At 36.8% G+C, this 12,890-nt stretch overlaps 2 protein-coding genes across 2 annotated transcripts; both read right to left on the minus strand.

Annotated features, from left to right (window-relative positions):
* Positions 1-121: 121 nt before the first annotated feature.
* Positions 122-3,941, minus strand: LOC577275 (caveolin-3). Its single transcript, XM_777515.5, has 3 exons — positions 3,644-3,941; positions 1,727-1,914; positions 122-1,125 (listed from the first exon to the last, which is right to left on the minus strand). The coding sequence occupies exons 1-3, from the start codon at positions 3,749-3,751 to the stop codon at positions 942-944; spliced, it is 480 nt and encodes a 159-aa protein (XP_782608.1). The 5' UTR covers positions 3,752-3,941; the 3' UTR covers positions 122-941.
* A 3,049-nt stretch (positions 3,942-6,990) lies between these two features.
* Positions 6,991-9,574, minus strand: LOC115923121 (cytochrome P450 2U1-like). The gene is made up of 4 exons (XM_030983380.1): positions 9,451-9,574; positions 9,143-9,267; positions 7,860-8,190; positions 6,991-7,073 (listed from the first exon to the last, which is right to left on the minus strand). Exons 1-4 carry the CDS (start codon positions 9,572-9,574, stop codon positions 6,991-6,993), a joined length of 663 nt encoding a protein of 220 aa, XP_030839240.1.
* Between the last annotated feature and the right edge of the window lie 3,316 nt (positions 9,575-12,890).

Here is a 12,890-nt window from a genome sequence, read left to right on the forward strand (position 1 = left end):
TTTAAGGCAATATGTGGAAGAATAGATGTATATCAGTCAACTTTACATCTTTTAAATTGCAGTTAATTATATACTATATAAGGATAAGTACACACAACAAGAAAACGAATGACATCAAAAGTTAATCTCTATACAAATAAATGAATATTTAATACATTTACCCTGTTTTAATACTATTAATGCTGTTGGTGTTATGTACACACTTATGTTGTTCAATATATTATAACTATAACTGTACCATAATAATTATTTGTTTAAAGATTCACAGCAAACACTTAGTATACACGATGCGAACTATATCAGAAAATTAGACACTTCCGTAATCTATTCTTTTTCTACATTAATTAATATTTTTACATGGTAAAACATGAATGAGATTTGAATTCGGAATATGTTGTTTATGTATATTGTTACAAAAAATGATAAATACAGAGTTCAAGGATTTATTCAGTGATCTAATGAAAGTGTAATTTGTACGACTGATGTAGCACTACTTTGCCTGTTTTTAATGAAAATGTTATTTTTTCTTCTCGGACTTGTGCCCCAATTTATACAAAATCCTGGATTCTCCAAATGGTGTACCATCTAAATTTTATTTTTTATGTTTATCTCTATGGTGTGAATCTTCACCTTTATACATCTGGACTTGTCTTTCTTTAACCAAGATCTTTTACAAATGGCTGTATAATATATATACTAGGATTTAGTCCGAGCTTGTTTCATTGTCTGAACTACAAAAACATTGTTTCCACTGCCACAAATATCATTTTATCATTTTTATCCAAACTAATAGAGTTTTCAAGGATCATATCACTATTGACACTTGTGGAATGATTTTCTGTTTCGTATCTAAAAACTGACTATGGCTTAACTTTGAAAAAGTAAACGAAAAAATGTTTCCAGTGGATTGATGATAACTTTTATGGCAGTGGAAAAAGGTCTTAAGCGTAACTGATCTCTGCGGCGACTTCCGGTGTAGTAGGCACAAATATGACCTTAATACGAGAGAACATGAGAGCAACACTCTCGTAGCAGGGATCACAGAATGCTTTGATGCAGATGGCGTAGCTCCTGGTGGCACACACTAGCTTGATCATGTAAGCCTTGATACATGGAACAACACACCTGAAAAAGAAAAGGTGTTTATTAATTATTGACGATGAAAACATTTAGGGAGAAGGCCAGTTCAAACATCTAAGGATTTTATAGAGAATCTAGAATTTAACTTCAGGTCATTGAATTACTAAGACGTTTGATTTTGTTTTTTCTTTCTTTGTCACTAAGAACTATAAACAGAATGAGAAAACTTGTAACGGTGAGTATTAATAAACGATAGTGCAAACCTGACACGATGCATCATTAGTTTTAACCCTACAAGAAGCACAACACTGAACCATCTGTTCTCAACGTTGAACCCTCTAGCCATTACTATGCATCCAGAAACCATGTATATATCTTCATAGAAGTGCAAGCAACCATTTAAAAGTAGAAGCCTCTTCTTTATGTGACTGATTTTTTTTTTCTTTCTTCGATCGTTGGAATGCTTTGTGCAAACCTGGTTAATTTAGTCGACCCCAACCCAATCGTTCCCATAGCGACGCTCGAGTAAATGTACTCTAAATATGTCATCATTGCATTCCTAGATATACTACTATCGGTTCTTCTTTCAGGGATCAACGTCACATTTTTTGTCACGTAAAGAAAAATAATTTTCCGAGAAACTTACCAAATGTGGCAGAAGGATAGGATAGCGAAGTAAACACCCCAGCAGAAAGCTGCTGGAATACTGCATACAGTGCTGCAACACGAGTAGCAACAATTTTTGCTCCAGTTGTAGGTGTTGTAGCTCTTGATCCAAGTCTGCTCCTGACTGTGAATACCGTCTGGCTCGGCGAATATTTCATGCCAAGACACCTGGAAAAAACAAAGGATCGTTCGAAATATAAAAGCTTTGCTTTCATTCAACAACAAAGATTTGACTTTTAAATGTTAAATAAAGAAACATTATTCTCAGAGGTCGATCCGCAATGCATAATGAGAAGTCAACTAATCAATAATGATTTTGAAAAAAACAGACATTACATTGTTAAATTTTGATTCTTTCATAGTACTCTCTCTTATTGGTAATACTTCATTCTATTCAATGCTACATTTGCCATGTCTATTCTTCTTGGCAACAGGTGGAAATGAGAGCCCAAATGGTTTGAGAAAGATGATGAAACTTACGATTTAATGGACTGTGTATGTTGAATTGAATCTGTTTTAACGGACGAAGTGGAACCGTCAGCGACAAAAATGAAAATATGATGCAAAAAAAATTCTCACTAACATGTTTTAACTTTTAAAACAGAAGGAGATGATCTAAAATCAAATTACCCAACTGTGTATGGCATACATTCTTAATATCCATCAGGCTCCTAAAGGTTTTTAAGGTCTTCAAAGAGCTTGATGATAGCACGTACAGACTGCACAGTGGATTGGATTTGAAGGACCCTCCCTGCATGACTGATCTTTACAGAAGTTTGCAACCACACGAAAGAACACACCCCCCCCCCCCCACCGCCTCCCTGCTGCTAGTCTACATTCATGCACTGCCTGTATCATCCGATGTGGAACATTATTATTTCATCAGATTATTTCATCTCAATTGTCTATCACTGTATCAGATCATCGCATGAAATCTTTTCAGAGCCAGAAGGGCATTAATGCTATGACTTAACACCCTTCTGGCTCCAAATAGACGATTTGCCGGGATGCGTCATTGAGTGTGCTGATCGTTAGCGTTATTACTAGGTCTATATGCAAGCACACTGGTCGACCAAACTTTTTATTTGACGCTTCGTGAACTCTTGAATAACACGCACATAAAACTCTGTTTGTTCTTTGAGCCAAAATAAACATCATAAACAAATAAAAAAACGTTATAATTACAATACATTACATCATTAAGTCTAATGTCTGGCTATACATATTCATGAGACTTAAAATTGGTTCCGTTGAACCAATAATCTATTATGTTCGTTGTAATTTTCCTGTTTAAAAGAAATGATTCATTTATAAATAAAACAAACAATAGTGGTCTTCACTCTCCCACACCCTCTTTTACCAACTCAAATATCTGCAAATTTAAAGAAGATTATCAAATGAATGTTTCTCATGTCTGTAGCTTATTCTGCATTAAACCAAATGTGAATTCATTTTAGATTAGAATAGACAGTTTCATTCCCCTAAAAATATTCCTCTCGTCTGTTATAATCCACGAGTCCCCCGTTTCCCAAGAGCTTCATTGCTACAGTGACCAGCAGAGAAAAGGTCCATGTAAATATCAAAATACGTTGCAAAGGGTTTACAAAATGCCGAGTTGCCCAGATACTTTAAACTCCCCCTATCTCTGGATACGCCAAGGGCGCTGCCAGAGCTCAAACCTGCCTTCTTAGGACGAGTATGTATCGACAGAATTTTGACTCGCCCCTTTTTTCTCTTCCTATGGCTATGCAATTTGTCGACATGCTTGCTTTCTGTTATTAAACAACGGTGATGTTTTCCCCACAATATTGTGCCATAATTAAATAATTCATTTAATTTAATAATTCATTAAAAATGTATGAACATTTTGGTCCAAACCATCCTGAGGTCCACTCACCTTTACATGACTATTGATGTCATCGGGATCACGGTCCTCCATTGCGAGCCCCTGAGGGACAGCGAGTGCCACATCCGACTGTTTAATCGGCTGCTCGTCAGACGCCATTTTTACAATATCAAACTATTTTAATATTATAAAATAAGTATTCTTCGGAGGGATCTGATAGTTCAGAGGACACCAAGTAACCATGCAATCAGGCTATGGACATCAGTCACTCTTCTGTAAGGCTGGGTTTTCTTCGGCGTCTCAGCTGTCCTTCTGATTCTCTTAACACGGAGCAACATGCGAACACGTCTTACTGTACTGATTAGCCAGAGCCTTAACCATTTTCGCTGACCAGAACAAACAAACTGACAACTCGGGATAGAATCATTCTTGACCCACACACAAACATTAAGGACACAGGTAGATACCAAGACCAGCGAACAGGGTAAAGTAAATAAGTTCATCATTAAGAATAAGAGTAAACAAGACCGCTTGCTTACATTGTTTAATTAACTGATTTTCGCTTGGGTTTGATGAATACAGCACAACGCCACACCATGTATGCAATGGAAACCAAATCTTACCGTTAGGTATTTCTAATCTTACTCAAGCAAAATACCTAACATTTATGATTGCTATCTTTTTATCTGATTAATTCGAATTACAGAGGGGTAGCTACACCCATTCTTAAACAAATCTTTTTTGTTTAAAGTTTTATTTTGTTTAAACCTTAATTATCAGACCGCAAAGCTCTAGCTACAGCCCGCTGATTAAAGGTAACAAATTAGAATAATATGACTGCATTGAGTACAACTTAGCAGAGAATAATGAGAGGTATATATATTTTACCATCACATCGTTTTATCGTAGAAGAATGCCAGATGCTATCACTATTACGAGTCAGAGATGTATGGTCAGCAAAATATTATACGCCCACTGATTACTTACAGGCAGTTGGTTTTTGAGTAGAGGGCGAGATCATTCTTTAACTAAAACGTGGATTAACATTAACCCACATCTCAAATTCATCAGCATTGTACTAATCATTTTGAAAAGATTCATGTCGGCTTGAATTAACATACAGTGCAATACAGTTTAATTCCACTTAAAAAATTTTTTAAAAATTTATATGACACATCAGCGTTAACTATTGTGATAGGCAATGGTGGATAGTGTCAATTTTGAAACAAAAGTATCATGGCAGACACTCTTCATCTTACAGTTTTGGGGTGTATATAGAAACTGGATACAACAAATGAATATACACTGTCGCTCATAAAGGTGGAATATTTTAGTTTTACCCCAATTATGGAATTATTAAAAAAAAATTAAAAAAATAGATCTAGAAAATAGTAAACATTCTCAGATTTTATTTGAATATTAATTTGTCAATGTGTGTTTTGCGGGACTGCTAAAGCATGTGTATGCTACTATGCTTATTAAATAGGGGACCTACGCCCTCGAGTCATAAATGACAGTAATGAGGATTAATGCCCCATTAAAGGGCACTAATAAAGCACATCGACACGGTTTTGATCCTGGAGCCTCACAGTTACGAGGCCATTGCTTTGTCACTGAACCATGACTGTACGCAGCGGGGGCTAGGGTAGGGGGCGGTTTCCAAAAATATTTAAAAAAACAGAAAATGCAATTTATTTTTTCTGTAATTTATTACATTTTACCCTGGTCCCCAACATAAAAAAAATCCTCTAGACGGCCATGCATAATGGCTCGAGGCATGGGCACACAGAAAAAATGTTATGTTGGGAACCGGGGGAAAATGCAATAAATTATTGAAAATTTATTGCATTTTCTGTTTTTTATTTTATTTATGGAAACTGCCCCCTACCCTAGCCCCCGCTGCGTACAGTCATGGTTCAGTGACAAAGCAATGGCCTCGTAACTGTGAGGCCCCAGGATCAAAACCGTGTCGATGTGCTATATTAGTGCCCTTTTGTGGGGCATTAATCCTCATTACTGTCATTTATGACTTAAGGGCATAGGTCTCCTAGTTGATAAGCATAGTAGCATACACATGCTTTGGCAGTCAAGCAAAACACACATTGGCAAATTAATATTCAATAAAATCTGAGAATGTATACTATTATCTAGATCTATTATTTTTAAATTATTTTTTAAATAATTCCATAAATTGGGATAAAAAAATAAATATTCCACCTTTATGAGCGACAGTGTACTTAACAAATAGAAATTACATTATGCATATTTCAGCAGTTATCAATCATCACTTTAAAAAAAAGACAATTATGTACAAAATATCAATTAATTCATCGGCAGTGATATATATGGATTATATATAAATTATGAATATTTTATTCAGACTGCAATGTGAAGAAATGATAGACAAAATGAAGACTTAGCCAAGCACAGAATTCACGTTATCTCATCAATCAAGACAAAACTACTATTTCTTCTTTCTGCTGTCACATGCTTTGGAGACATCACGCTTGTTGAATGTAGACATTTCGTAGCAATGTAAGTATATTATTATGATGTTACAAAATATAGTAAAATGATGAATTAAGGTTGCTTTGGCAGGTTTAGTGTAAGGATGTAATCAGTCACTCATTGCCGGGTTGCATTAAATCCAACTTCAAACTTTACTTATGTTAAAGCCCCACTGCACTTCTTATAGCTACTTGCTCCCTCTATATAAACAATGCCTAATCGGTGATCATTGGTCCCCTATGATCCCCTTTTTATATATGTTAATTGAGAGCTGATTATGATGAGATAACCACCTGTTGGTGACCATGCATGAAGGTCTAATCACTCCTGGCCAAACTAGTGCAGAGGGGCTTAAACAGTTTCGGCAGATCAATGAAAACATTTGAATATAAGTCCATGATATAACTATATGGTATATTTTATATAGTTGCAAGAATAGGTCAAATTCGTAAATATATACATGTATATTTAAATGATTGTATAGGATGACACACACAAAAGAGTATAGATAGAAAACAACAAAAAAGACAATCCATTTTGGTTTGGTAATTAATAGAATGCAATAGTTAATCATCGTGGTCAATAATTAGGTCCATTAACATGATCATTAATATATGGGTTTTGAAAAAACAGCAATGTCAAACTTCTTCAAATGAACTTAATTGACGATCAAGCTTCACTTATGAGAAAGCATTATTAATTGATTTGATTTGATTTGATTTATATATCCACCACTCATGAGATGGATTGCCCTTGTCAGCTAAGAGCTGTTTTTAAAAGGGTCAAGATGAAGATCGGATTCGATTCTTTATCTCTCGATCGCACATACTTCGTAGGGTTCTGGTGGCATAGTTAATCCACTGATGCCTCGTTTACTGTGAGTTGATTGGTCAGGAGGAGTTTGAATTCAAATCTCTGAACAGTAGAAAGGACTCCATCTTGGCTAGCTGAGCCCCCAGACACTCTCGACGACCTTAATTTATCGGGAAAAAACAGGAAAATATCATATTTAACTGAACCATGCATACAAATCAGTTTTTTCTCAATTATTCAAGGTGCGCTTGACTTGATACCTTTTTCCTTTTCAATATAATTTAGCTGTAAGAAAAAGGATGTCAATTTCCGCACACAAAAGATCTGTATCTTTAATGCATCTGCATTGTTTATATGCAAACAGAGCCCCGAGGAAGACCAGCTTGTAACTTATTTTAAGTATTTGTTGTATCTTATCACAATGTATGAAATGTTAATGTTTTAGACTATGTTAATTTGCTTTTTAAATTTCATTTGTATATTTGTATGTTTTAAAATGTCTTGATTGCTGATCAGGCTACTCTGTCTAAATATTCGTGAATAAATAAATAAATAAATAAATAAATCTATGTTCTTTTGATAATGTTATCATAATTAGTGTACACTGTTCGATTCCTTTTGTCTTTGTGGATTTCTCCGCCTATGTCTATAATTATTAAAACTATAAGCAATGATTTTACTCACGTTTCCTTTCATGATAAAACATAGACATTTCACGAATATGCAAACTTCATAACTTTCACGCTATATTGATCACATGAAGTTGGAAAGCTTGCCCAATGAGTCATCGACGAGTGGGCTTGACAAAAACTTATTGATAGGTTTGCTTAATTTATCATTTTTCCTCAAATTAAAGTAAGAAAGAATCAAATCAAAAGTTTGTCTGTCATGTGGGTTCAAAACCATACTGATCATCAATGAACTTAGTTCAATCATTTTAACTCACCTAGACCAAACGGAATCCACGAGTCATTCTTCTTCACCGTCGGACTGTCATGGTTCTCCAGGAACCGCTCAGGACGGAAGTCGTCGGGGTCATCCCAGACTTCCGGGTCATGATGGGCGGCCCAAATATTCGGATGATGGTCGTTTCCTTGAGGGATAGTGAATCCTCCTAGGGAGACACTCCTGGAAGTCGTGTGTGGCAGCGACAAGGGTAACACAGGTCGGATTCGCATCGACTCCATCAAGGTAGCTTCGCAGTATGGAAGACGAGCTCGGTCACTGATGGCTGGTTGACGACCACGCCCAACAACCGTATCCAGCTCGGACTGTACCTATTGCAACGTAATAGGAATACGATGTAGATACACACGCACGCTCACACGCAGGGGCGTACGCAGGGGGGGTGTTTTGGGGGTTCAAACACCCCCCTTTGGTATTTTAATGTATGTAAACCCCCCTAAAAAAAACCTAAAACCCCCCCCTTTGGCTTTTTTTTTTTTTTTTTTTTTTAATTAAAAAAAAAAAAAAAAAAAAAAAAAAAAAATTATACCCCCACGGCTAACCTAAATAAGGTGACCTTACCCTCCCCCTATACGTAAAAAAATGTCAAATTTTGAAATTTTGAGACCAAAAAAAAAAAAAAAAAATGTCCCGCTTACCCCCCCCCCCCCCCCCCCCCCCCCCCCCCCCCCCCCCCCCCCCCCCCCCCCACTGAGGCGACTTTTTCGGCCGGCGCGATTTTCAAATTTTCGGGAGCAAAATATTTTAAAACCCCCCCCTTGAAAAAATCCTGCGTACGCCCCTGCTCACACGTACACACAAACATACATGCGCGCACTGGTCCCAAATGCTCGAATGGGCACTTTTGGTACAGTAATGGTGACCCGGAATGGGGATCCCTGGAATCAACTTTTCAGCACCTCAAAATAAGATTACCCTTTTTGTCTTGGTGGTCAGAGAATTTTGGAATTAAGAAGAAAGAAATGCGATATCTTGTTCTAGTCAGGGACTTTGTAGATTTGTGCTCCAACCCCCTTCCCCCCTCCCCCCCCCCCCTCCTCCCCGACCAGAGAATCTGCCACTGGCGATAGGCTAAAACAGTGCATGGCAACCTAATTTTTATTTGAAAATTTATTGCATACAATGTTTATGTTTGCATTGATTTCATAAATGTCATTTGAGGCAATCTAAGCTTATAATATATAATTTTTATTCTCATCAAATTCTCTCTCAGGGCATCGTTAGGCCTATGTGAAATTATTATACGGTTAGAATGCTACTAACTTTTGTCTGCACATCAGGATAGAGGCACAGGTACAGTATAGCCCAAGAAAGAGCGGTAGACGTGGTCTCAGTTCCAGCCGCAAAGAAATCGAGGACGACACGACAAATTCTTCGACGGTAAATTCCTTGGATATGCCTTCATCAGCCAGGTATGCATCATGATATCACGGATGTTCTCCTTTTCGAATGAGCTTGTATGGAGTTTCAGCTGAGCCATGATGAATGATTTTGACTGAGAGAGGTTACAACGAAAGTCTTTGTACCAAGGCATATACAATAGAAAAGAAAACACGTTGACCAATCAGAACCCGAAATGGTAGAAAAGTTCTCAAAGAATCCACGCAGGATTCCCTGAAGTTCCTCGTCATCGTATTCGAATCGACGTCCGAAGACAATTCTGCAAATGACGTTGGCCGTTGTATTGTTCAGCATAGTGAGAAGATTGTTGGATGACCCTCGGAGTTTCTCTATCTCTTCGCAGAGGTACCGTATACTTCTAGTTGATGTGTGGTTCAATGCTTTTCTTGCCCATGCCGAAAGCCCGGAGAGCGGTCAGACCGAATTTCCTGAGATTGCCCCACGGTTTGCCGCTGCTCCACACTACGGATGCTGTTTAAAAAAAAGAAGAAAAGAATGCGTCATAGAAATCCATTCACTCTTAAATTTTCGCTGACATAAAACCCATTTCTTTAAAAAAAAACTTTCAACAATTAAGATCTGATAATGTTATCAAGAAAGAACACCATTTTATGAATGTCGTCTTTCAGGGGCGGACTGGTACTAATACAGGTTGAATTGGTCTTGAATTAATTTGGTGAAGTTGGTCGTTTATTAAAAATTCATTTATTTATTTATAGATTTATTTAATCTGCCAATCAGAAGCAGCAGTTTTATGGGGACAGATGCTTCCATTTATTATTTCAAGAGGGAGGCAAAAGAGTAATAAAACAATTTTACAGTAAATTAGCTCTCTCTCCCTCCTTTCTGCCCTCTCCCCATCCCCCCTCTCTCTCTATCCTCTCTCTTTTTCTCTCTCTCCTTTCTCTATCGCTCCCTCTGTCTCTCATCTCTCTCTTTCTCTGTCTCTGTCTCTCTCTCCTTCTAACCCTCATTATCTCTCTCTCTCTCTTTCTTTTAGTTTCATCTCTCCCTCTTACCCTCATCTCTCTTTTTCTTTCTCTCTAAATAAGGGCAATACTTTTTAGAGGTAAGCTTTAATAATTATGTCACATTATCAAGAAACCGGAACAAATCAATTTGAAGAGCCTGAATAATTAATTTGTTATAACTGTTAGATAATTTGTTAGATTATGAAATTGTTATGTGTTTTAATGTCGTATTTAAAGTTTAATCGATAGCAATAGAGTTCCAACGACTAAAGTCTAAGGGTTATGTTTTAGATTTGCACTAAATGGCTCTAAAAAGAATGTCTTAACCATTTGGATTTGAAGCTGGTATTCCCAATTTGACATGTTTAGGTGTGAAGCGATCGAAAATACATCCGCGTTCTTAACAGGGGCCTGTTGAATGACGTCCCTGTTATTCAACACCCACCACAAGAAATGGACCCCTCCTAAAGCTAAAGATTGGTCCGTATCGTTGGGCTAGGCTGGCGTAGCACTCATGAATTAGACCAGATCCAGCTCTGTACCCGATGATGGGCAGGGACCAAGGACCAGGGGGTAAATTTTTCGGACGGCGTAAAAGCCAAGCGCAACAAATGGACACAGTGCACCCAAGAAGGAATGTAGTCACATATACCGAAAACATCATCGTTTGTATTATGTCAACGTTAATTTCTAGAAGATTTCGGCACGGAGCAAAAACTGTCATAATTATGTTTCAGATGATGAACCGAAGTAGGTGAAGATACAAGTTGAAGATCTTGTTCTAAGCATGATAAGCTGAAATTATGATCGAATCAGTATGATTTATTATGTCCAGTAGCCACTTATCGCTATAAAATGCCCCTATCATGCGTCAAATATCATATAAAATGATATTCCACCAGCGCAGCATGACCGATGTTGATGATCACCTGATCACATTCAATAATTCATAATATTTAAACGGTGAGATAACGGATCTATCAAACAACAATCATGATTGAACCTTGGCTTTTTATATGTTAATAAAGTAAGTAACTAACTAAAGATTTGGAAACGAACTGCAGACATTTTGTTCATCGCGAATATTATCCATGACGAGTTTTTTTATGATCTTTCTTTCAGCTTATCATTCCATTTTATGATTTGATGGCATATACATAATTTCATAGTGGCATCAACTTTATGATAGGCTGGAACTGCCTAATACGCATTTTGAATATCAGATTAAGGGAGTCCACGCTCATACAGCGTGTAGCAGAAAGACAAGAGAAGTACACTAGTAAAAATAGGAAATATATGCATTTTTAAGAGGGAAACACAAATTGGCAACACTGCGACGTTAAATTTGCGAAGTCATCTCCAATTGCAGAGTATTTCATAAACTTGTATTTTCTTAGTTATTGATGACTGAATAGATTTCTTTCTAAAAGGGTTGTATAGAAACACCTTTGCAATAATTATAATAATTGTGTAGGGCGCATGTATGATTTTAAAAGGGAAAGGGATATACACATTTCTGATTTTGTTTTTGTTAAGTACATAGCAATAATTAGGAGGGGACCTCGCAAGATATAGAGTTGCCATATGTGTTTGATTCATCTCAACTTTAAAAAAAAATTCACAACTTTCTTTTCATAGGATTTTAATTGCTCAAACTTTTAAAAATTAATCGACTGGGCATGTGTGGGCACTAATCTGACATACGTCATAAAGAACTGTACATGAACATATTCACTTTTTATTTTCGCGAGCCGCAAGTAATCGGAAAAAGTGTGAAACTGTAGGTTTTAGGACCGTGAATTTTTACTTTTTTTTCACAAATTAAAGCTGCTATTATACAATGTAAGCAAATTTCTTGACACAATTAGGCTTTTGCATTCATATTATATCATCTGTTCGATTTTCCCCTTCTTAGTTCAAATAAAAGTGAAATATTAAGGATATTTATTTGTGACAAAAATCACTACTCCAGCTTTCCAATGATATTTGCGGCTTCGAACCTCGGACATCAAAGGTAACAACACACCAGTAGATTCTATTGTGCAACCATATAAAACGGCAGCTGCTTGGAATAATTTGTTGCCAGTTGGGTCTCCATCTCTAAAATCTCCTTGTGGAAGCAGGGAGATGCTCCCTGGTATATACATATATATATATATATATACATATTTCATCCATTTCCCCCCCCCCCCCATTTGCTATATTTTTCTTCATTATATATATATATATATATATATATATATATATATACATTTGTGTGTTTTGAATGCTTTTTTTTAATATGATTGTATGTTTGAAGTAAACTTGCATTTTTAGTCTTTGGACTTTTTGACAAGTCGTGAATAAAACCTCGTTTGAATCTTTTGAATCTATCCTGGGTGGAAGTGAGCAAGGGCGAATCTATATAAGATTGCTAGAATCGAGGTGGGGATAGGTCTACAATGTCGACATAGATGAAGATGAAAGAATAATGACACATTGCCAATCACACTTTGGAGATAGCCTAGCATTTTATTTCGGGAAATAATGTTACAACCAGCGCGTACGCAGGATTTTTTCGAGGAGGGGGGTTTTAACATTTTTAAATCGGGCCGAAAATTTCGCATCGACTCAGCCAGCCGCTGAATAAGCGGGGGGGG

The sequence above is a fragment of the Strongylocentrotus purpuratus genome, unplaced genomic scaffold (assembly GCF_000002235.5).
Source record: "Strongylocentrotus purpuratus isolate Spur 01 unplaced genomic scaffold, Spur_5.0 spur5_contig_829, whole genome shotgun sequence".
Taxonomy (NCBI): domain Eukaryota; kingdom Metazoa; phylum Echinodermata; class Echinoidea; order Camarodonta; family Strongylocentrotidae; genus Strongylocentrotus; species Strongylocentrotus purpuratus.

Coding starts and splice junctions, on each gene's coding strand:
- LOC577275 (XM_777515.5), bottom strand. CDS start 3,751: ATGGCGTCTGACGAGCAGCCGATTAAACAGTCGGATGTGGCACTCGCT. Junction 1,915..3,643: donor ACATCAATAGTCATGTAAAG/GTGAGTGGACCT, acceptor TGTTTTTTCCAG/GTGTCTTGGCATGAAATATT. Junction 1,126..1,726: donor CTATCCTTCTGCCACATTTG/GTAAGTTTCTCG, acceptor TTTCTTTTTCAG/GTGTGTTGTTCCATGTATCA.
- LOC115923121 (XM_030983380.1), bottom strand. CDS start 9,574: ATGCTGAACAATACAACGGCCAACGTCATTTGCAGAATTGTCTTCGGA. Junction 8,191..9,142: donor ATCCTGATGTGCAGACAAAA/GTTAGTAGCATT, acceptor ACGTTGCAATAG/GTACAGTCCGAGCTGGATAC. Junction 7,074..7,859: donor GTGGATTCCGTTTGGTCTAG/GTGAGTTAAAAT, acceptor CGATAAATTAAG/GTCGTCGAGAGTGTCTGGGG.